The 20,209-nt window shown below is 45.5% G+C and overlaps 1 protein-coding gene across 1 annotated transcript; it reads right to left on the minus strand.

Annotated features, from left to right (window-relative positions):
• Window positions 1–3,968: 3,968 nt before the first annotated feature.
• On the minus strand, window positions 3,969–19,789 carry LOC118088115 (cytochrome P450 4B1). Its single transcript, XM_035121277.3, has 12 exons — window positions 18,998–19,789; window positions 16,211–16,355; window positions 15,321–15,365; window positions 13,083–13,210; window positions 11,155–11,279; window positions 10,384–10,535; window positions 9,224–9,330; window positions 8,505–8,695; window positions 8,143–8,276; window positions 7,791–7,855; window positions 6,081–6,163; window positions 3,969–4,274 (listed from the first exon to the last, which is right to left on the minus strand). The coding sequence occupies exons 1-12, from the start codon at window positions 19,154–19,156 to the stop codon at window positions 4,103–4,105; spliced, it is 1,506 nt and encodes a 501-aa protein (XP_034977168.1). The 5' UTR covers window positions 19,157–19,789; the 3' UTR covers window positions 3,969–4,102.
• Window positions 19,790–20,209: the final 420 nt, after the last annotated feature.

Here is a 20,209-nt window from a genome sequence, read left to right on the forward strand (position 1 = left end):
CAACAACAACAAGGTGCTACTGGAAAGAATTTTTATTATTATTTTGTTTCCACTCCTGGATGTCACTTAGAAACGGTCTTAGGGAGATTTGACATTCATCAGCAATGCAGGGCTCTGTGGCTGTGTAGGTGCCAGTCTTCCTTGTGCCCAAGCCCTTTCCTCAGGCTAGTAATCCCCATCCAATCCAGTAGCAGGAAACATACAGGTATGAAGGACAATTAACCGTTTGAAAGAGGCAGGATTCTTCCATGGACACATTCTTACTTGTTGCTTTGCATTTCTTTGGGCAATGGAGAAAAGTGAGGGAGCTAAGGAGGAGGGGCTGCCAGCAAGGCTGTTATGGTTGCTAGGCTCTGGCTTGCTTCATTCAGCATCTGCATCCCTGCCCCAGTCTCTGTGCTGCTGCTGCTGCCCCCTCCTCTTCTTCCTCAGAGGCAGTGGAAGCTGAAGGCAGGGGCAGAGGAAGGGGGTGCAGTGGGGGTGGTCCACCCCGGGTGTCACCACTGAGGGGGGTGTCAAAATGCCAGGCAGCACTCACCGCAGGGTCTGCAGTGTGCCCGAGCCATGTCTCTCCTGGGAGTGACGCAGTGGCTTGGGTGCCCGCAGGCTCTGCGTTGCCCCAAACGGTCTGCCAACCGCTTTCCCCTAAGCTGTAGGTCAACTGAGTGGGAGGAGGCAGGCAGATTCCTCAGAGGCCCTGCAGAGTATCCTGCCCCAGCAGCTGGCCCCGCCCCTGGGTGCCGGGCATGCGCGCTGCCCCATGCACCCGATTGGCTTGCTCCGGCACCGGCTGAAGCCCTGGGACAACTGAGCGCTGAGGTGTCGACCTTGCAGAAGAAAGTGGCTGTGCTGGAGGTAGAGCTGGGCACCTGCCAGAGCCATTTGGAGCAGAAGAGCTGCGCCTCAAAGCCCAGACTGGCGTCCTTATTTTCATCGGAGGAATGTTGGAGGGCATGCAATGCACCTCAGCTCTCATGTGAGAAGATCAGATACAGCAGGAGAGAATACGACGCTCACCAAGCCTTTGTTGCAATCCACTGTCATATGACAGTAAGAGCTGTTTGTCACCGACTGCTTCAGAAGGTGGTGGACTCTCCTTCATTGGAGATTTTTAAACAGAGGTTGGATGGTCGTTTGCCAAGGCTTCTTTATCTCTGCGAGGGTTGAGCTAGGTGGGCCTTGGGGTCCCTTCCAACTCTACAGTTTGATGATTCTATGGAAAGGGGTTAAAGAACCCTACCTATATGCTTTGGAACAAACAGCGTAAGTTTTTTACAAGTGAGGAGGCTGCCAGTGTCAGGAAGCTTGCAATGCCACTTCAAACATCGGGTTTAAAATCCTCCCATGCTGCTTACCAAAGGACAGATGCAAGGAAAGGGCATAGCTACAGCAACCACACCCAGGATTCCACAGAAGAATAGCTGCTTTGACTTGGTTCAGGCTGACATCCACATGATCAGTGTAAGAAAAGGAAAATGTCAGTTTTTCATAAAAGGTCAGAAGGCCTTAAACAGTTGCAGCATCTGAAGAGAAGGTTTCAGCAGCTACTAAACCGCAGACTCTCTTGGAGGCTTATCTTTATGGACCTGAGGTTAGGACGTCCAAGAACAGAGCAGCTTGCTGCTAGAATGTGGTTTATCTAGATGCTTCAGCCAGGTGAAATTTGTGCATGCCTAAAGGGTGGTTGCACTGGCGGAGGAAGGGGGTGCAGTAGGTGCAGCCGCCCCGGGTGTCAACCCTGAGGGGGGTGACATCGCCCCACCGGCCCCCTGGGACACTAGGCCCCACCCCCTGGGACGCTCCCACAGGCAGCTAGCCCCGCCCCTGGGTGGTTGAGATGTGGCTTTATCACTTGGGTAGATGTGTAAGGGCATAGGAACATGCTTCCTTATAAGGCCCAAAGTAATTAAGGGTGACAGTCTCTGAATTCAGAGGAATGGGAGATATCAAGAGAGGCAGAGATTTTAGTACAGTGGTACCTCCGTTTAAGAACAGTCCTGTTTAAGAACGATTTGGTTTACGAACTCCGCAAAACCGGAAGTAGTGTCCTGGTTTGAGAACTTTACATCGGTCTAAGAATGGAACCCGAATGGTGGAAGGGCACCGACAGCGGGAGGCCTCATTAGGGAAAGCACACCTCAGTTTAAGAATAGTTTCAGTTTAAGAACCGACTTCTGGAACAGATTAAGTTCGTAAGCTGAGGTACCACTGTACTTTAATTAGGCAGTCGTGATAGGCTGTGAATCCTGCATGCCCCAACCAATAGGGAGGCAGGGGGAAGGAAAGTTGCGTTCGGTTGAAGGGAACATATACTTGTTTTACTGAACTTGGGTGTGCCTGCTTTCGGACACCCGTTTCTTGCAAGAAATGTATGTACAGTGGTACCTCGGGTTACAAACACCTTAGGTTACAAACACTTTGGGTTACAGACTCCGCTAACCCAAAAGTAGTCCCTCAGGTTAAGAACTTTACCTCAGGATGATATCAGAAATTGCACACTGGCGGCACAACGGCAGTGGGAGGCCCAGTTAGCTAAAGTGGTACCTCAGGTTAAGAATGGTTTCAGGTTAAGAACGGACCTCCGGAACGAATTAAGTTCATAACCAGAGGTACCACTGTAGATCAATAAACCATTTGCTGCTTCACCAATTTTGCTCAGATCTTATTTTGAGGGTCCCAGGACCCAGAGTCTCGGGACCGGTGTTATGTTTAAAATATCTCACAGTCAGGCCACTGGGAAAGTGAAACTGGCGATGAAAGTCTGGGAGGCAGAGGAGGGGAAAGGGTGGGCTTTGCAGCAGTGCTCCTTTGCTTGTTAGGAAGATGTGGGAGGAACTAGCATTGCAGGAGTTTAGCACTCATGCTGGGCGGCTGAAAGAGCTAGTCTCAGAAGCACTACTGAACCTGCACAGGAAGAGTGGAGGGTCAAAGTAACAGGGTCATCTAAGGCTAGAAGAGCCCTGCATGCAAAAATTGTCAGCCTTTTTGTTTTCATTCCACTTATACGCCCCCCCCCCACACACTTTGGTTCAGTTCTTAAAGGCAGGCCACTTCCAGATAATGTGTCTAGCCATGAGGTGGAAATCAACATTGTTTGAGGTGGAGTGTGCATGCACAGAATGAGGCCCACTCACACAATTACTATTACTATTATTATTAATTATGATGATGATTATATGTTAGATTTGTATACCAGCCTTCATCTGAAGGTCACAGGGCAGTTCACATCATAAAAATACAAAAAGAGAACACAAAAAAAACCGTAATACAGTAAAACAAAAACAAATCAACTGGCTCCTTCCCACAATGTCCCACACAATGGCACTTTCCCTTCCCTCCTCCTGCCATGCACCTGCTAAATCTGTACTGGGTTCCCCCCCCCCAACCCTCCACAGCAGATTTAGGGGTTGTGGGGGTGCATGTGGGGAATAGGGGGCAAACTCATTGCATGAGTGGACCTCATTCCATGCATGCAACAACATAGCTGAATCCTGCACCTCCTGAATGTATCCGGAGAAGCTATGCAAGGCTGCATCGAAGCAAGTGCTACCCCTCACTTCCCATTGCATTTCCCCACCTCTTTCATTATTTTGGGAGAGTGGGTTTGTGGCACAAGGCTTTCCAATCAGATATATTGGCACAGCCTGAATCTGCCGGTATGTGACTGAAACCCGCTCCCCAAATAGCAGCAGCCTGGAAGTGCCCAAAGGAGCATCACTTGGTAGTTGAAACCTCTATACCGTTTATGGAGCCTGGGTCAACAGCTAAGCCAGAGCTCGGCTCAAGGTGCTTTCTCACCCTCTGTCTCTGTGGACTCACTGAGTCTTCCTACCCCAGCCACTGCTGAGACTCACAGTGGAGAAGGAAAACTGGAGAGCAATTTTCTGGGATCCCACCAGGAGTAAATCGCCAGGAGGTGGAGCTAACGTCGCCAGCTTTCCTCAGTACAAAATAAAGCCTCTGTTAAATGTTATTTGCGGGCCGGCAAACTACGGCTTCAATGTGCTCGGCCATAAACGGCTTTTATTGAAGCACCAAATGAATTATGCCACGTTCCGCTCCAAGTCTTCCACCACACGTTATTCCCGCCGCTGTTTCAGATTCACGCCACTTTCTTCATGCGAAGGTGTATCCCTTTGTGGGAACGCAAGACGATCTGAGGGATGGGGATAGGCGCAGGCCGAGTCGGGTCAGGCGAAAGCTCAAACCGAAGCAGAGTCAGGGCCAGGGCCACTTTCATCTCGTTCATGGCGAACTGCTGCCCAATGCAGTTCCTGGAAGGACAAAGAGAGCGGGTTACAACAGAGAACCCCCACAATGCTAAACCTGAACCTTCCTGTAAATGCCCTTGGCCCAAGGCTGGAGGACCTCCCTGGACTGTTTGATGTGGCCCCTGACCTCCCCTGCAGCAGCTGAGGTGTGGCAATTTGGCTTGCCAAAAAAAGGTCTCATTTGCACAAATTGGTCCTTTCCCCTCTAGGTCCTGCATTGAAGAGGGGGGCAGGGGATTTTCAGGGTGTGGGAGCTGGAGAGGGAAGGAATAGCCATCCTTTCCCCCACCTGCTTCCCTCCCCTGAAAACTGTCCCGTGTGACAATTAAGCTTGGGGCAGGAGCAGAATTCCGCTAATGTCAATGGAAGCTTCTTTCTAACTATCCTATGGGTGAGGGATGGGGAGGCTGCTGGGAAAGGGGAGAAATAAAGAGAGGAGGGGAGGATGAATAGCAAGGAAAAAAGAGAAAAGCTGAGTGTGCACACACATTCAGACAGGTGCTTGTGTAAATTCAGGTGGGTGGGGATGGTTGTGTGTGCAATTGGAAGAATGCTGTGAACATGGCAGAAGGGGGAGCAGCTCTACCACCACCACCACCCCACACCCTTTTGGCACCAGTTCCACCTTAGGCCAGGGGTGGGGAACGTCAGGATCTGGCCACACCTACTGCATCCTATGCACATGCCCCCCCCCATCACTGGCATCTCTCTGGTCCTCGGGCAGAGGGAGGATGTTCTCCACCCCTACTGTAAAGGTAAAGGGACCCTTGACCATTAGGTCCAGTCGTGGATGACTCTGGGGTTGCGGTGCTCATCTTGCTTTATTGGCCGAGGGAGCCGGCATTTGTCTGCAGACAGCTTCTGGGTCATGTAGCCAGCATGACTAAGCTGCTTCTGGTGAACCAGAGCAGCGTACGGAAATGCCGTTTACATTCCCGCCAGAGTGGTACCTATTTATCTACTTGCACTTGACATGCTTGCGAACTGCTAGGTGGGCAGGAGCTGGGACCAAACAACGGGAGCTCACTCCATCGCGGGGATTCGAACTGCCAACCTTCCGATTGGCAAGCCCTAGGCTCTGTGATTTAGACCACAGCGCCACCCGCGGCCCAGAAAGGAAGGGGTACTGGACCTCTTTTCCATGTGACTGTGCCCAAAGGAACTGTGAAGTAGTAGGGGGCAGTGCAGAGATTCAGGCCAAAGCGCTGGGCCCTGCAGCCCAGACAGAGGTTTGTGGGGTGTGTGTGATGTGAGAGAGCAAGTGGCAGTGGCAGTGGCAAATTGATAGGAAGTCCCCTTCCCCTTCATTTCCCCAGAAACCACTCTGGGCCACAAGCAAGGCAAAAACTGGGGAGGGAGAAAGGAGCAACCCAGAGGCCCAAAAGCTTTTTTAAAAAAAAAAAGAAAAAAAGAAAAAAGGGGGGGCAGCAATGGCAGGGAGAGAGGAGAGGAGCACCTGGGGCAAAACAAGAGTAGACTAGTGGAGTGTCCAAAGTAGAGGGGTGGGGTGGGGTGGAAGTAGCAAGCATACCCCGCACCTGGATGCCACCTTACCCAGGACTCCTGCATGATTCGCTTCACCTCCCCCATAGATGGAAGATACACTAACGACTACCTTTCTGCAAGATTGGAGCTACCCAGAAGTGACTTTGTTGATATCCCCCATGCTAAAAGTGCACTTAAAATTCATCTTCACTATGCCAAGCTTACGGGGTCTTCTGTGTTTTATCAGAGCTCAGGTTTTCTACTACGATTTAATATCTTAAACACTGCTCTAGTTTACATAGTATATATGTATATAAACGTCACCGTGGCCCAGCAGAGAAAGGCAGGAAGGCATGAGAGTTTCTGTTGGATACGTTCTCAGGAGAAAACCTCAGAGGATCAAACACCTAAAATGAAAGCATTCATTATTTTAAAAAAGAAACAATTCCCAAACATCAGTTTGACGTTTAAAAAGCCATAGAATGTTAGTCAGCGCAACACCTGGTTGATATTTTACTTGGTGCCTAAAAATATGCAATGAAGGCACCAGGGGAGTCTCCCTGGGGAGAACATTCCACAAGCCGGGAGCCACCACAGAAAAGGCCTGTTCCTTTGTTGCCACCTATTGAACCCCTCGTGGAGAAGGTACTCGAAGAAGGGCCTCTGATGATGATCACAGGGACTGGGGCAGTTCATATGTGGAGAGGTGGTCCTTAAGGTATTGCAGTTTTGAGCCGTTTAAGGCTTTATTGCTCAAAACCAGTACTTTGAATTGGGCCTGGAAACTAATTGGCAGCCAGTGCAATCAGGCCAGGAATGGTGTGCTCTTCAGAGGCAGCCCTAAGTATAGCTCATTACAGTAATCTAGCCTAGAGGTTACCAGAAGCTAGACCAGTGTTTCCCAACCTTGTGCCTCCAGCTGTTTTCGGACTACAATTCCCATCATTCCTGACCACTGGTCTTGCTAGCTAGGGATGATGGGAGTTGTAGTCCCAAAACATCTGGAGGCACAAGGTTGGGAAACACTGAGCTAGACAACAGAAGTTAAGCTATCCCTATCCAAATAAGGGCGCAGCTGGGATACCAGTCAAAGCTGATGGAAGGCACTCCACATTCTCTTGGCTGTGAGTCTTAGGGGACCTGCTCCCTGCCTTGCAGGTCTCTTTCACCTGGCCTAGGAGGGTGGGGACTGGACTGACTGCAGCTACAAAACTGAGGCTACTGAGGGTGCCAGAGACATCTTGGCTGCAAGGCTTGGGGGACTGCTTGTGTGGGTTTGTTGTTGTTCTTGCTGTTTTTATTTAGGGATGGGAGATGATTTTGGGGAGCAGAGGAGCTGTGGAGAGAAATGGGAATCAATCACAGGGGTTCAGGGGGTATGGCGTGGCAGGTGGGGCAGATAAGGGGCACACAACACAGTTTGTGACTGTGTCATGCGTCACCCCCGCCTTCAATATGGGGAATTGCAGTCAGCCCTTAGGTCTGCAGCTGGGATTGCTGAATGCCAGGACGTCTTGGAGCAAGACCTCCCTCATCCATGAACTGATTGTCGTAGCTGCCAAGTACCCCATATCTCCTGGGAAACCCCCTTTTTTTGTACCGTTTCCCAGCGGTCCCCCGTATCGGTTCCTCTCCCATTATTCTCCCTTATTTCGCTCCTGCCAGCAGCCTTTTTTTCTGCTTTGCCCATATATGGGCACCAAAAATGGCTGGCGCCGGCAACGGAAATCACGTCTACGCATGTCCGGAAGTGCATAGACGTGACTTCCGGCGCTGGCGCCGGACATTTTCGGTGCCCATAGATGGGCAAAGCGACACCAGAAGTTGCGTCTACGCACTTCCGGAAATGCGTAGATGTGGCTTCCGTTGCCGGCGCCGGCCATTTTTTGTGCTGATTGTGGATGAGGAGGACCTTTGCTGCATTAAAAGCTTGTTTTTGCAGAGTGAATAGTATTTAGCAATGACTTCACACTAGCAAACTGAAGGAGCACTGTTGCCTTAAAGTTAAATAGCTAGAATACCAAAGTACCATACCTCAGGATCCTTCCATATGCTGGGATTCTTGTGGATGAGATGAATGCTTATCGCAACCCAAGTTCCTGAGAAGCAATCAATGTGGAAAAAATGTCAAGTTGTGTTACAAGGCCCTGGGTTATCTGTTTGTTGAGGGAGTAACCATAGTGTTAAAGTGGGTTTGAGGCAGCAAACCTTAAGTTTTAAAGTTCCTGAATATTGTAATGACCATCTTGAATTCACCTAGGAGAAGTGATTCATTGCTAAGGGGCTCTTGCTATAATCTATGACTCACTTTTAAAATGGAAGACAATGTGGGTCACATCTATAAGGACAAATTCTGGCTATGGGAGCGGAACAAAATGAAGCAAACCTTCAGGTAAAGTCCGTCCATCAAAGAATGTGATAGGTTTGCTGAGCTCTCGGGACACTCCTGGCACTGGAGGGTAAAGGCGGAGGCTCTCTTTAATGCATTGGGTGCAGTAGGTCATCTTGCCAAGGTCATCCCTGAGGAAAAAGAAAGGCAAGTGCTACTCACTTTAGGGTTAAGGATCAGCCAGGTAGTGAGGCAAACTCTGGCCGGAGCCTTGAGATGGGCTGGGCAGTCTCTCCTGCAAGCTCAGTTCTATTCTTCACTGCACCCCTGCTTTGCTTGGCACATCCTGGGGAAAATGGGCGTGTTCTCCTAAATTCCCTGTATTGTGGAGAAACTGTCCAATAAAAATGCGCACTCACCAGTGGATGGTGTCACGTTCCCCCAGAATGGCCTTGATCTCCTCCCTGCATTTCTGCTGATGTTCCGGATTTGCTGCAAGGCAATGCAGCAGCCAGGAGATCCCACTGGCTGTAGTATCGTGGCCTTCAAACATGAAAGTGTCCACCTCGGCACGCAGATCTTCGTCAGATAGCCCACTACCATCTTCATCCTAAACATTGATAAATGTCACCTGGGGTTCGTTCAGGGAGCCATTGTTTCTGACTCTTTGCACAGTGCATCTGCAAAACTGCATGATTTGCAACATTCATTTTCACAGAATGTGGGTTTTCTTGGCACAGAATGCAAAACTAGCAGCATTCTGCCATACGAAAAGGCAGGATAAATATGATGTCATCATTTGTTCTTTGAAGACAAAAAGACGTCAATACAGATGTAGAAACATTGGTGCAATATTTTCCTTCAACCATATTTTGTTCCTTCCCCTCTCCAAAGGGGGAAAAGAAAGGAGTTGCGCACTGCTTTCTCCATCATATGAAACTTCCAAACATTCCAAGGAAAGCTCTGAGACAGCGAATTAGTGAAGCCTAGCCCCGAGTATACAAAATTACAAATGATGGTTGCAAGATTCTACATTTAAGTTAAAAGGGTCACCAGTATTACAAGTCACTTGGAAATCACAGCTATATTTGGCGCAACAGATTCAAATATTGAAATGACTATGCCCCCCGCTACTCACTTTGGCACAGAGAAGGATGTCGAGAAAATCAAGGTGCCGCTTTTTCTGGATCTTCTGGAGTTCTTCTTCATCCCTCAGAGATTTCTTTCTCTCTTTGATTATCTTTTCTGTGTTGGAAAATGAATACTATAACAACTTAACAGAAATTACTAGCTCACTGATCAGATTCGTTAAAATGACTATGTTTAGTCCCATACTCATTTCTGGATAGGTGAATGTTTGCCATAGAATCACAGAACTGTAGAGTTGGAAGGGACCCTGAGGATCATCTAGTCCAACCCCCGGCAACGCAGGAATATGCAGTTGTCCCACACAGGGACTGAACCTGCAACCTAGGTGTTATCAGCACCATGCTAGTGTATATTAATGTGCATTAACCACTAATATTCTTTTTTAAGACTCCATCTCTTGCACACTTCATCAAGTATGTTCACACCCACTATATTCATTTGGAGCAAGGACTCTTATGCCACAATTCAGGGTTTCCCGCAAAGACTTATGGGAACTAAAGTTTGTTAGAATTGCATAGCTGCCAAGTTATCCCTTTTTTTAAGGGAATTTCCCTTATGCTGAATAGGCTTCCTCGCGAGAAAAGGGAAAACTTGGCAGCTATGGAATTGTTGCTGAGAACTGTTAGGAGGCCCTTAATAAACTATAGTTCCCATGAGTCTTTGGGGAAATCCACATCTGCTAAAGTGATATACGAGTGCTTTAAATGGAGAATGTGGATGTGACATAGGCTTTTATTTCAATGACAATTTTAATGTTTTGCAGGCTAAACTCTGGAGGATTCCTATGAGCTTCACACATGAAAGAGCTGTATAGGGGAATAGGAGGACTATAAGCAACATATGGTAAGCAAAGCTAATCACTATCTTCAAGCTAGTGGCCTCATTCACACGACCTTTTAAAATAATGTGAACCCCCTCAGAACAGATTTAGGGAGACATGCAGGGGAAAGAGGAGGAAAGTTCTATTGTGCAAGCAGCTTTTTTTTCCTGCATTGATGGGATGATTCCTTAGCCACTGCATTGGATACAAGCCTAAATGTGTATGGGCGCTTCTCTGTCCTCTGGGTCAGACACAGCCTGGCATTCCTTGATTTGACTTCTAAAATCTAAGGCAGAAAGAAGAAAAAAAGAACGATTCAGGGATATTACCTGTATGATGATGGGCAACCTGGCAAGCCTTCCGAAACCGATATCCTTCGGGGGTGAACCAGTAAATCAGATCACTCTGACCCAGGATTTGATGCAGTCTGGTATGCACCAAGCAACACAGGTCCATGACAGCTTGGACGTAGGAATTCTCCCTGAAGGTCAAATAATGAAATCCCGGTTTTGAGGCCACATCTTACCCATGAACATTGTTCTTACAGTATAGTTTTAAAACATTAAGTTAACTCCGTGCCACTAAATCGTACAGGAAGCATGCAACAAAGCACATGAATAGGTGAATATTTCAAAATGTGAAAAGGGTGCGAGAAATCTCTGGATTTTCACTTGCTAATACTACCGCTACCTCTTATAAATACTGTATAAAAAGTTTGATTTGATTTTATTTTTGAGAAGGAAAGGTTACCACACTAATGTAAACAACATTTTCTCAATGATGTAATGTTTATGAATCCGGTTATTTTTGTAAGCTACTGGAATTTACATCTAATTATATAAGCAGACCAATCAGCGCTGAATCAGATCATAAGAGAATCCCAAACATTTGGGCAAATAGCACTGGATGTTATGCTATTGCCACATGTGGTAGTTTAAGTAGGCATCAACTGTGTATTTCAGAGCAGTGAAACATGGTGTGGAATGCAGAATGTAAATTCAGGGCAGCCAGTTGGATTTTTTAAAATTACTGCTCAGTACCTTCCTAGTCTGTGAGGGGAGCCTCTTCTCTCAGAGCTAAAAGACACTAATACTACTAACCTGTCCATTTGGCAGTTGCTGTTATAACTGAAGGCGCATTTCATGATGCTGTCAAGAGTCATCAAGCTTACATGTTCAAAGAGCTCCACTGATTTACCTTGTGTGATCAACTGTTCCCATTTATCCTAAGACAAGAGATGAGAAATGGTTCATAGTTAATCTCACCGCTGATGTTCTCAGAGTGCAAAACCGATTCTAGCTTTTTTAGACCATGGGGAAAGCACATTGCGCAGAGCATAAAAGAGGGGTGTCTTTGAGAGATCTCCCTATACTGGTTGGTGGGCCTAACTCTGACAGAGCCTAACATCCAAAGAACTTGAAGATTTCCTGAATATTTATGGTAGAGTAAGGCACATAGTCTAGTCCCTATGGGGGATTTTTAAGTAGCATGAAGACAGATAAGTTCCAAATAATGGATCTCTCCCTTTTGCATGTCTGGAGCCTGTCTACTGTCTGCATTTCCTCTTTGTACTCTGGGTTTCAGCAATTTCTCTTCCAGCTTTAGAGAATCCTTCATTCCCAGCTCTGGGGCACACATTGCAACTATGTCTCAATTAAGGATGGACTTTGGGCACATTCATCTGTATTGCAGTGTTATCAAGTGACAGAAGAATCAGAACTGCATCCATCTCCCATTTTTCTGACTCCCGACACACAGATTTGAAGCAAACTTTGCTTGAGCTTTGATTGTGAGCAACGTGTCTGATATGCTTTATATCCTAAGATAAATGGCCCTTATTCATGGCTCCCATATAGGCTGCAGCCCCTTGATTAAACAATGAGACAATGTTTTAAACTCGTCTCTTGATGGCTTTCATTGCTGCTTGTTCCTTTTCTATGTTGCTGATTTTGGAAGCCACTTTGAACTGCATAAGATATTTTAAGTAAATATAAATGGTATGAAAAAATACCTAGTGCAGCCTTCACCAGCCTGGTGTACCCCAGATGTTTTGGACCAAACTCCCAGCAGCCCCAGCTAGCTCAGCTGATTGGGGCTAATGGGAGCTGCAGCCTGGAGGGCACCGGGTTGGCACCGACTGATCTGGTGTATAAAACAGGCGTAATCCAGCTCATAACTTTAGAACTCTACAAATCCTGCTGCCCGCTAAACATGAACAACAACTTTCTCAGCAACTGCCCCAAGACTTTGGCATTGTTTCCCCAGGGAGGCCCAACTGTCTTCTTCCCTACTGATTTTAAGTGGAGGGTAAACACGTTTTAGTATTATTATTTTAAAAAGTATTGGGAAATATAGTATTAACAGAATGCTAGTACAAATCAAGTCAGCCTCACAAACAGTGGAAGTATTGCTTTGCACTGTAAATTTTACAGCAACAGTAGACAGCAAGCAACATTTTATGGCATGAATTTGGGGTGCATGGAGGGGAAAAGACTAAGTTAGAGAGGAAGCTGGCTTAGATCAGACAGGGAGGGAAAGACAAGTAAGCTTTAACACACTAAGATAGAGTATCGCTCCACCTGCTGTTGGAGCAGACTAATAACTCCTTCAGTAGCCAATACATGGATCTAACTATGCGTTGTTGCTTCTCTCCACCATATAGTACTATCTCATTTTTATACAGTGGCACCTCTACTTACGAATAACTCTACTTATGAATGTTTCTACTTACGAATGGAGCTCTGTCCACCATCTTGGATGTGGTTTAGATAGGATTTTTTCGACTTACGAATTTTTAGATAGGGTTCCTTCGACTTACAAATATTTTCTCCCAATGCATTCCCAAGGGATTCGACTTACAATTTTTTTCGACTTACGAATGTGTGTTTGGAACGCATTAAATTCGTAAGTAGAGGTACCACTGTATTTCAACTTTTGGTTAAATATTAATTGAAATGATTTTAACAAAGAAGCATCAGCAACAACAACAAAGCCAAGTAGTTAGGTTGATTCCTGCAACAGGACTTACCAACATTGTTTTTGTAGACTCTGCCATCAGTGTCACATAGGGTTTCAAAATGGAATAATGGAAACCTGGAGTGAGAAGCTTTCGATGCTGTGCCCACTTTGGCCCATGTAGGACGAGTAAGCCTTTCCCTGGAGGAACACATACATTTCCTTTCAATTGAGCATCTACAAACATAATAGTCTTGGTATATCAAACAGAACAATCTTCTCTAGTCACCAGAATGCAGCTGCAATTGTTTTCTTTCTCTCTGTGTTTATTTCCTCCAATCACTGGAGAAACAAGTACCTGATATAAGTAGAGAAAAAGATGGGAGCTTTTGAGATGTCAATCAGAACCACAGATTGCTTGGATTGAGGATCTAGGTCAGGCATCCCCAAACTTCGGCCCTCCAGATGTTTTGGACTACAATTCCCATCTTCCCCGACCACTGGTCCTGTTAGCTAGGGATCATGGGAGTTGTAGGCCAAAACATCTGGAGGGCCGCAGTTTGAGGGTGCCTGATCTAGGTGGAAATTCTATTGTAGCCAGGGGGCGCGGGGGCGCTGTGTGTCTAAACCACTGAGCATCTTGGGCTTGCCAATCGTAAGCTCGGCAGTTTGAATTTGTGCAATGAGGTGAGCTCCCGTTGCTCTTTCCCAGCTCCTGCCAACCTAGCAGTTCAAAAGCATACCAACACAAGTGGTGGGAAGGTAAACAGTGTTTCCGTGTGCTCTGGCTTCCGTCATGGTGTTCCATTGCACCAGAAGCAGTTTAGTCATGCTGGCCACATGACCCAGAAAGCTGTCTGGGGACAAAGGCCGGCTCCCTCGGCCTAAAAGTGGAGATGAGTGCCACAACCCCATAGTCACCTTTGACTGGACTTAACCGGCCAGGGGTCCTTTATTTTTTTTGCCAATTGGCAAAAAAATAAAAATATAAAAAATAGACACAGTTTGTCACAATCTGACCTAAGGCTCTTGATTTGGTGGTATCAATCAGGCCTTTTCAATTCCATGTTTACACCATAGCTGCCAAGTTTTCCCTTTTCTCGCGAGGAAGCCTATTCAGCATAAGGGAAAATCCCTTTTAAAAAGGGATAACTTGGCAGCTATGGTTTGCACCTATGGCTTACTTTCTGTCTGTCTGGTTTGAGTAAACTTGTGAATTTTCTATACTTACTCCTTGCTCTACAGGTATCCCCCCCTTTATTTATTTATTTATTTATTTATTTATTTTCTCTCTCTTACTCTCTTCTGTCTGTAGCAGCTCTATTAAAAAGGTGGCTGTTCATTGAGCTGGGGTTCATGCTTAAAACACAGCAAGTTGCCTTAAGCATGCATACCACCTGTCATTCTGCTGCCTCAGTGCTCAAACTCAACACTGCATTAAAGGTAAAGGTACAGGGACCCCTGACCATTAGGTCCAGTCGTGACCGACTCTGGGGTTGTAGCGCTCATCTTGCGTTATTGGCCGAGGGAGCCGGCGTACAGCTTCCAGGTCATGTGGCCAGCATGATAAAGCCGCTTCTACATAGTAGTTTACTCCGCCGCTGCTCCAACCCTCTTCTTGAAAATAAGTATGGGGATTGATGTGGAATTTAAACTTGAAATGTAGAATTGTGCTGTGGCCGTGTGTGAAAAATTTCATTCCCATATCTAAAGTTAAATGTAGCTAAAGTATTGAAAACAAACAGGGTGGTACCCCACATTCCAATTCTGCTAGTGCAAGAGGTTTCTGCTTGTGCGACGCATTACTTTCCCTGCCTCTTCTCTGCAACTCCCCACACACACTCATAACCAGGTCTGGTGGTTGGGGACCCCTAGGAAAGATTTTGAGAGCACATGAGTGCTGCAGGAAGGAGGAGAGGGTGGTGAAGTCCCACTGCATGAGGAGAAATTTGCTCAACAGTGTATTTCCCCCTGTCTGCAATTTTATTATTCCATAACACTTCCTACCGGTAGTTTTCAGAAATCATACCTAAATAGCCCAGCTAGTATCTGGATCCAATTCACTATCCTAATGGATTTTATTTATTTATTTAAATATCTTCCAAAATAAATGTCATGGGGAGTATACTTAAGAGGAAAATTAAAACGAAACGAAACCCCAAACCTTTAAAATCTAGATGTGGAACCCCCCACGCCGACAGTCCCAGAATGTACACCTTTTTAATTCCTAGAAAACCTATGCTATTTATTTACAGCCCGTTATGAACTGCCATTAATTCTTCTTCATAATAAAGGCCTCAAACGTACATACCTATCCATGGAGTTATGTTCCGATAGGCCAAGCTGTCCTTTGGTTCTGTAAAGGGCAAGAGATAAAGTAAAGAAGAGCAACGAGGACAAAACTCAGTACTAACTCATAGCACTCACCTGTATTTAGAGAAGAGACCATAAAGCTGTGAGTGATGCATTTACTAATGTAGCAAACCAGTTCCCACATGATTCAGGATGATGGTACATGTGAAAGAATCACACAAGTTATTGCATGTCTATCTAGATAGGAACACAGGCAGATCATTTGCAATTCTAATTGAATAAGCTAGCAATTAAATGCTGTTGAGCATTATTGCAGTGATTTAAATGCCTGCTGGAAACAGCCAATCCTTCTAGCCTATCTATATCCAGGGGTGTAGCTGGGGGGGAGTAAATAAGTAAAAATAACTAACTGACCAATTGTGTCACAGATAACTTGGTTCTGCCCCCCACCAGGCTGCCCCCATAAAATAAATCCTGACTGTGACCATGCCCGCTTCATTGAGAGGTCCTACAAGGGTCTCCTGCTATGTGTGTGTCTGTCTTACCAAAAGCCAGATGAAGCAATCATCACCTCCCCAACTCATGATGTTCCATTCCACTCCTTTGGGAAAACTTTACACCTGGTTTTTCTGCTGCATAGGTCAGATTTACTTAGGGCAACATGGGACATCATGCAAATCTGGGATAATAATGTGACTTCCCTTTCCCCCACTGTGGATAACTGGAACTTATCATTGGCATCAGCCAGATGGGCGGGGTATAAATATATTATTATTATTATTATTATTATTATTATTATTATTATTATTATTATTATATCAGAATCACTAGGATGTCTACAATGCGCATGTACGCCAATCAACCAGATATCAATTCCATTTTTTTTACCTGCTCTTGCAAGTAATGATTTTGCATAATCAGGGTGTGTGATATTTACACAGGCAGAGAAGCTCCCAAACCACAAAGGAAAGGCAAATGGGTACAGAAGGCTCCAGCCTTCTACCTTCTGGAAAACCTTGGAAACAGGTAAGAGCTGCAACAAAGGAAGAGAGCAAAGAAAGAGGTGAAGGAGGAGTATTTTCCTGAGGGCATCAGAACAAACATTCAATCCAAATTATGCTTGAGAGTGATAGAACTAGGATCCAGCACAATACAGGAGTGGGAATAAACCTGGAATGTTTAACTATAAAACTAAACTGTAAAATTAAATTTCAATTAAAATGCCTGCTGAAAGAAAAAAAAAACCCATGTCTTCACTAGATTGGTAAAGAAAAATTGTTTTATATGTGCTTTACATGCGATATAACATTGTGACACCAGATGGCACTTGGGAGTTCTGTTTTTGCCAACATGATTTCTCATTATAAAGGTTACAACCTAGGGTTGCCATATATACAGGATTTTCCAGACATATCTGGAATACTACAGTTACAGGTAGGTAGCCGTGTTGGTCTGAGTCGAAGCAAAATAAAAAAATTCCTTCAGTAGCACCTTAAAGACCAACTAAGTTTATATTTTGGTATGAGCTTTCGTGTGCATGTGTGTATCTGAAGAAGTGTGCATGCACACGAAAGCTCATACCAAAATATAAACTTAGTTGGTCTTTAAGGTGCTACTGAAGGAATTTTTTTATTTTGGAATACTACAGTTGGCAGCAGTGTCCAGGGGGAAATCGGTTAAAAGTGTCCAAATTAAGAACCTTAGGTCAGATTGTGACTAAATGTGTCTCTCTCTCTTTTTTTTTTTTTTTGGCCAAGTGGCAGTCCATATCAGCAGTGCCATTTATGCTGATTTTCCAAATCCAAGCTCAACAACTTTGCCCCCGCTCCCCCAAAAAAGCATACAATGCATTTTTCTGAAGTGCCTATTTGATCTAGCCTGGGTGTCAGAAGTTCAACAGGGAATTGTACATAATTGAGTTATATATATATTATTTCAATTAGGACATGTGTGATTAAGCAGAGATTTCATGGTTTGGATGGCTATCTGCTACAACAGGTATCTTCAACCTTGAGATGTGCAGCTTTCTCTCTCTCTTTCCCCCTCTATCATTACGAACCTATGGGCAGTTGTTTTGCTGGCATATGCCGCCACTGAAATCCCAGGCTTATCTGCATGTTTAATTTATTTATTTCTATATTATTTTTAATCATTTTGTAATTTTCCCATACCAAACTGGATTTCTATTTTTTTCTATACCATTTCCCCCATACCACACCAAACTGTATTACAGAAATATACATAGAATTTGCACATTTTTAAATATATATCAGTATCTATTTCCCTCCAAAGAGCTCCACTTAAGCCCCTCCCTTCACTGTTTTGTTCGCACTTCACACAATGACCTAATGACAGAGGTTAGTCTGGTGATGACTGATCCAATGGCTGTGGCTGTTAATGTAAATGGCTCAAGGGGTGGTATTACAGGCAGCCCTGTTTAGGGAAGCTTTTAATGTTTAATGGATTTCTGTATTTTAATGTTTGATGGATTTCTGTATTTTAGAATTTCTGTTTTGTTGGAAGCCGCCCAGAGTGGCTGGGGGAACCCGGCCAGATGGGCGGGGTATAAATAATAAATTATTATTATTATTATTATTATTATTATTATTACACTAAGCCTTACTCAGAGTAGACTCACTGAAATTTATTGAACTAACTTAATCATCAACATTAATTTCAATGGGTCTAGTCTGAGTAGAACTCAGTTGAATGCCACCGAAGGTTCATAAACATGCAAGGTGACATTGGTCAATCTAGATAAACAAGTCGTTGTGTTTTCAGGTCACCAGACCAAAAGGCAGGATCAAAGTTTGCTGCCTTACCGGTTCAGGTTCAGGTTCAGCCTCATTCAGTACTTCAGAAATTTACAATGTAACCTTTCCTACAGTTACACAACCTCTCCTCTCTCCCAGCTCCATGGATCAATGATCTGACTCCATAAAAAAAGGCATCTTCCTTGTTCTAATTGCTTCTGTTAACTTAATAACAATAACAATGTATTATTGATACCCCGCCCATCTGGGTGGCTCCCAACAGAATAATAATAATAAGGGATAAAACATCAAAAAAATTAAAACTTCCCTAAATAGGGCTGCATTCAGATGCCTTCTAAAAGTCAGATGGTTGTTTAATCAAAGCACATAAAAATGTGTGTTTTTATTTATTAATAAATGATACAATCCATTAATAATAATGTCTCTTAACAGTTGTGAATTTCACTCAACTACCAGCAACACCTCTTTGGATCGGGGATGGGAAAACCTTTTCAGCCCTTTTTCAGCCACATTTCCTTGTGGGCAAAGCTTCCACCAGGAAGGGCAAATGGGCACAGTAATGAATGTAAATGTCACCTTTGTACCACATGACCCGGAAGCTGTCTGCGGACAAACGCCGGCTCCCTCGGCCTATAGAGCGAGATGAGCGCCGCAACAGCAGAGTCGACTGGACCAGATGGTCAGGGGCCCCTTTGCCTTTGCCTTTAGGCTAGTTTTTACATGCACTCACACGCCCCTGGGTGGAGGATACAGAAGGGTGTGTCAGGCCCTCCGGATGATGCTGGACCCGTCCCTCAACCCCCACCCCCCACCCCGCGATGCTTTGTGCGCTGTGGCGGCGTCCGGATTTGAAGCTGCTTTTCTCCCTTGCACAATACAGTACGTCTCTCTTTTCGCCTACCTCAGAGATGTGCCCATACAGCCAGTGGGTGGGGGGGCCCGGGAAAGAGCTCAAAACCTTCAGTAGCTCCTGCCTCCGGCGATGCAACTGGATGACTTTGACCAGCACGCACGTCAGGCAAAAGACAAGCGCCAGGTGCCAAATCCGCGACAGATCCATTGCAGCAGCAGGAAGGCGTGGAGCAAGTGGGCTTCAGAGCAGGACGCGGCCTCGATCGCGTGTGCCTCCCACGAACAGGCGAAGGCGGCGCTTCCTGCATATTATGGATGGCCAATTCCTCGGGGCAAAGTGCATGCAATCGCGCAGTTGCCCAACGTACCGCACCGTCGCCGTCAGAAAGGAAGAAGCAACCGAGGCCTCTGGGAACCTCGGCGATCGGAGAGATAGGAACAGCTTTCTGCCGCGGGGGCGCAGGGCCGCGTCTGCGGGGAAAGGGTTAAAAAGCGCTGCAACTGGTGCTGCTGCTGCCACGCGTGGAGCTCCCGAGGCAGATTGCAGCCTCCGTGGTTGCATTAAAACCAACCCAAAAAACCCACGTCACTTATATTGTAGCCGCTGTCCTCGGTCATGAAAGTATCCAAGCAGAGTTAAATACAAGATGATCCAAAAGTCCGCCCATTCCAGGTAGTATACAGCTATCAGTGATCAGCAGCCCTGGATAGACTCTATATCCATGAATTTGCCTAATCCCCATTTAAAACTGTCTAAGTGAGTAGCCACCGACACCACATCTTGTGGCGGCAAGTTCCATTAGTACATTTTTGTGGTCTGCCTTGAGTCTCTTGCCAATCTGTGTGGTTGGAGGATTATATTTTGTTACATCTCCCGTATAAATATCAGGGCTGTTCCAATACGTTTTACTGCTGGAGACAAAGCAATGGAACCTACATCCAGAAAGTGCATGTCATGGGGTGGGGTAGAGTGGGTTGAGGGATGGATCCATCTGAAAGATGTTGCACTAATAGCCAATAAATAATAATAATAATAATAATAATAATAATAATAATAATAATAATATGATGATGATGATGATACAGTATTTAATAGCCAAAATATGGGAGAAGAATGATGCACAGGTGGTGTACAGTAGATGCAAATGATACTCCAATGATACACCTGCACCTCCAGGATAGAATCATCAATGAGATGGCATTGAGTTGCATCATGGTCAATGCTTGGCCAATGACAGCCAAAGAGGAAAACACAAATAAG

The sequence above is a fragment of the Zootoca vivipara genome, chromosome 7 (assembly GCF_965207765.1).
Source record: "Zootoca vivipara chromosome 7, rZooViv2.hap1.1, whole genome shotgun sequence".
In the NCBI taxonomy this organism is placed as follows: Eukaryota; Metazoa; Chordata; class Lepidosauria; order Squamata; family Lacertidae; genus Zootoca; species Zootoca vivipara.

Coding starts and splice junctions, on each gene's coding strand:
- LOC118088115 (XM_035121277.3), bottom strand. CDS start 19,156: ATGGATCTGTCGCGGATTTGGCACCTGGCGCTTGTCTTTTGCCTGACG. Junction 8,696..9,223: donor ACATCCTTCTCTGTGCCAAA/GTGAGTAGCGGG, acceptor ATCAATGTTTAG/GATGAAGATGGTAGTGGGCT. Junction 6,164..7,790: donor GCATATGGAAGGATCCTGAG/GTATGGTACTTT, acceptor CTTTCATTTTAG/GTGTTTGATCCTCTGAGGTT.